The 4,067-nt window shown below is 52.3% G+C and overlaps 1 protein-coding gene across 1 annotated transcript in view; it reads right to left on the bottom strand.

The window, feature by feature from the left end:
- ZC3H3 (zinc finger CCCH-type containing 3) overlaps positions 1-4,067 on the bottom strand; it is a gene marked incomplete at its 5' end in the record, with an annotated part of 42,237 nt that overhangs the window by 27,158 nt on the left and 11,012 nt on the right. Inside the window, 2 exons of the mRNA XM_027698551.1 lie at positions 551-620; positions 2,690-2,845. Of these exons, the coding sequence (XP_027554352.1) occupies positions 551-620; positions 2,690-2,845 (226 nt within the window). The remainder of the gene's footprint in view (positions 1-550; positions 621-2,689; positions 2,846-4,067) is intronic.

Here is a 4,067-nt window from a genome sequence, read left to right as displayed (position 1 = left end):
GGTCCTTTGCCCCCAGACTCCTTTCCCTCTTCTCCAGCTTTCCCTTCTCCTCCAGGCTTCTTTCCCTCTCCTCCAGGCTCCTTTCCTGCTTCTCCATGGTCCTTTCCCTCTCCAGGCTCCTTCCCTTCTCCTCCAGGCTTCTTTCCCTCTCCTCCAAGTTCCTTTCCCCCTTCTCCAGGCTCCCTTCCCTCTCCTCCAGGTTCCTTTCCCCCTTCTCCAGGCTCCTTTCCCTTTTCTAGACCTCTTTTAGAACCATAGGGTGGGGAGGGACTGGGATGGAATTCCCAGGGAAGCTGCGGTTACCCCATCCCTGGAAGTGTCCCAAGGCCAGCTTGGAGCAACCTGGGCTAGTGGAAGGTGTCCCTGCCCATGGCAGGGGGTTGGAACTGGATGACCTTCCAAAATCCCTTCCAAGCCCAACCACTCCATGGTTCTGTCCTGATCCAGGAGCCTGAAAAGCTTGGGAAGCAAACCCCAAACTCGGCTGGAAACCCTCCACGAGGCAGAACCTTCCCACGACCCCCTGCATCCTTTGGAATGTCACACCGACCTTGTCCTTGGACACCTTGTGGGAAAAGGGGCAGGTCCCATCCGTCTTCTTGCACGTGCCACGGAGAAACCTGGAATTACAGCAGAGGGAGAGGGTTGAGCACGAGGTGGGTCCCAAACCACGAGGTTTTAACACACAAACACTCGTCATTGAGACCCTAATTTGGGGAAGGTTCCTCCTGTTGGAAGAGCAGCTGCTGATTCCCGATGGATTTGGTTCTTTCATCCTATTTGGCTGCTCCTTAGTTGGCAGAGCAAGGGCTGTACCCCAAAAATTCAGGGATGATGCTCCCAGAAGGAGAAAAGCTCCTTCCGAGAGCCCTGATTCCTCCAGGATGGAATCACCATCCCTGGAGTGTTCCAGGGTGAGTTTGGATGAAGCTCAGAGCAACCTGGGCTAGTGGGAGGTGTCCCTGCCTGTGGCAGGGGTTTGGAATTCCATGATCTTTCAGGTCCCTTCCAACCCAACCCATTCTATGACTCCATGATTCCGGATGAAGCACCGGGATGAGCTCCGGGCAGGAATGGCCAAAACCCCGGAGGAGCAGAGGCAGGCACAGGACAGAACCCAAGATCCCAAAGGATATTTGGAGCCAGAAGTTTTCCCGGGAGCTGCCACCGCGACAGGAGATTCCCAAAATTAAGGGATGATAAGGGAAAAAGCTAAAGATTGGGATTGGGGCCGAAGGCACCGGGAGGAGGAGACACGAGACCGGGAGAAAATCAGTGTTGCCCTCCAGTGATCCACGGAAACGGGGCGGGATGGAGATCCCAAAGACCTCACGGAGAAGCAATTCCTAAAGCAGGCAAGGAGCTGTGGGATGTGTTGTGGTTAAAAACCCCCATAAATCACCTTTCCCTCCTCCCTGATCTCCCACCGAGCCCGGGGCGGGTTCCGAGCGATCCCAGCCCAGCAGCAATTTTTATGGAGAAATTTACTCCGGGAGTTCATCGGCGGATTTGGCTTTCCTGCACTTTTTAAATGACTAATAATGGAGTTTAATCAACTCCTGGGCAGGTCTAACGAGCTGGCAACGGGAGTCCCTTCTCCTGGAATTAATCATCCGCTCTCGGAGCCGCGCGACGTCACCGGATGAGGGAATGGAACCTGTTGTACAGATCCGAGCGGATCTGGGAAGCGCTGCCGCTGGAATCGCCCGGTGTGTGGTCAGGGAAGGGTCTCAAGCCCCTCAGTTTAGAAGAGAAGGATCCAGGGAGAACTTGGAGCCCCTTCCAGGGCCTAAAGGGGCTCCAGGAGAGCTGGAGAGGGACTGGGAATCGAGGCATTTTATAGGAATTTATGCAGCCCTCAGGATCTTTGATCCACAAAAATGATCGGAGGGATGGGATGGAGGAAAGGCTGGGAGAGGTGGGAATATCCAGCCTGGAGAAGGGAAGGATCCAGGGAGACCTGAGAGCTCCTTCCAGAGCCTAAAGGGGCTCCAGGAGAGCTGGAGAGGGACTTGGGATAAGGGATGGAGGGACAACACACAGGGAATGGCTTCCCACTGCCAGAGGGTTAGATGGGATATTGGGAAGGAATTCTTGGCTGGGAGGGTGGTGAAGGACTGGGATGGAATTCCCAGAGAAGCTGTGGCTACCCCATCCCTGGGAGTGTCCAAGGCCATGTTGGAGCAACCTGGGACAGTGGGAGGTGTCCCTGCCCATGGCAGGGGTTTGGAACAGGATGACCTTCCAAAATCCCTTCCAACCCAAGCCACGGATGAACAAGGGCTTTATTTTCCCTACTTTGCCAACACTTGGAAAGAAATCATCAATTACTAAAAGCAGGACAATTATTTGCAGGATTTTTCCTCCCAGGTGCTGGGACGGATTTCCCCGGGAAGCTGTGGCTGCCCCTGGATCCCTGGAAGCATCCAAGGCCAGGCTGGAGCAACCTGGGATAGTGGAAGGTGTCCCTGCCCACGGCAGGGGGTCAGAACGGGATGACCCTCCAAAATCCCTTCCAACCCCAACCACTCCACGATCCTACAACCTCTTCCTGTCCTCTTCCTGCAGATCCCTCCCAACCCAAGAACACCCATCCCTGCGATCCTACAACCCTCCATCGCCCTGTTTCCCTTTGGAATATCACATCAAAGCCCACCAACATCCCGGCGACTTCCACATCCCTCCCCACCTGGTGCAGACGGCGACTTTGTCGGGGTCGTGGATGTAGGGGCAGCTGTCGCCGCGGTTGCACTTCCCGAAGCGGTTGTAGTACATGCAATATTCCTTCTTCTTCCTCCTCTGCTTGGCCTGGCGGATGATGGCCAAGCTCCTCTGCACGGCACGGCTGGGGGACAAACACAGCCAGGGTCAAACTCCACCATGGAGACACTTCCACGCCGCCGGGGAGCCCAAAATTCACCTCGGAGAGGGAGATGTTTGGAAGTTCAGGCTCACAAACTCTCAAGGATTTTTGATTTTCGGCCAATTTTACCCCAAATCATTAAAAATCTTCCCAGGTGACACCAATGAAATCCCTCCTCACCTCCAAATCCTCTGATTTCATGTGTTCCCTACATTTTTAGGCAATAGGGTAAGGAAGAAACATCCTTTTCCACTCTGGGCTCGTGTAACAACTTGGAGGAGCCCAAAATTCCCCTTGGAGAGGGAGATGTTTGGAAGTTCAGGCTCATAAACTCTCAAGGATTTTTGATTTTTGGCCAATTTTACCCCAAATCAATAAAAATCTTCCAAGATGACTCCAATGAAATCCCTCCTCACCTCCACATCCTCTGATTTTATGAGTTCCCTACACTTTTGGGAAGTAGGATGAGGAAGAAACATCCTCTTTCACGCTGGGCTCGTGCACCGAAGGCTGAACAAGGAGCCCAAAATTCCCCTTGGAGAGTGAGATATTTGGAAGTTCAGGCTTATAAACTCTCAAGGATTTTTGATTTTCGACCAATTTTACCCTGAATCGTTAAAAATCTTCCAAGATGACTCCAATGAAATCCCTCCCCACCTCCACATCCTCTAATTCTATGAGCATGAAGAGGCTTCCTACATTTTTTAGGGAATAGGATGAGGAAGAAACATCCTTTTCCACGCTGGGCTCAACTGGGAGGGCACTTCAGGACTTGTCCCACCAGCTGCTCTGATGCTGGTCATGGCATGGAGAAGACACTTCAACACCACTGAGGAGCCCAAAATTCCCCTTGGAGAGGGAGATGTTTGGAAGTTCAGGCTCAAAACTCTCAAGGATTTTTGATTTTCAGCCAATTTTACCCCAAATCATTAAAAATCTCCGAGGTGACCCCAATGAAATCCCTCCCCACCTCCACATCCTCTGATTTTATGAGTTCGCTACATTTTTAGGGAGCAGGATGAGGAAGAAATATCCTTTTCCACTCTGGGCTCGTACACCAAAGGAGCCCAAAATTCACCTCGGAGAGGGAGATGTTTGGAAGTTCAGGCTCACAAACTCTCAAGGATTTTTGATTTTTGGGGAAGGGGAAATGGAAGGGAAAGGAAAGGAAAGGAAAGGAAAGGAAAGGAAAGGAAAGGAAAGG

The sequence above is a fragment of the Neopelma chrysocephalum genome, unplaced genomic scaffold, assembly GCF_003984885.1.
Source record: "Neopelma chrysocephalum unplaced genomic scaffold, ASM398488v2 Primary Assembly neopelma1_129, whole genome shotgun sequence".
NCBI lineage: Eukaryota > Metazoa > Chordata > Aves > Passeriformes > Pipridae > Neopelma > Neopelma chrysocephalum.
This window is presented reverse-complemented; position numbering and strand designations above follow the sequence as displayed.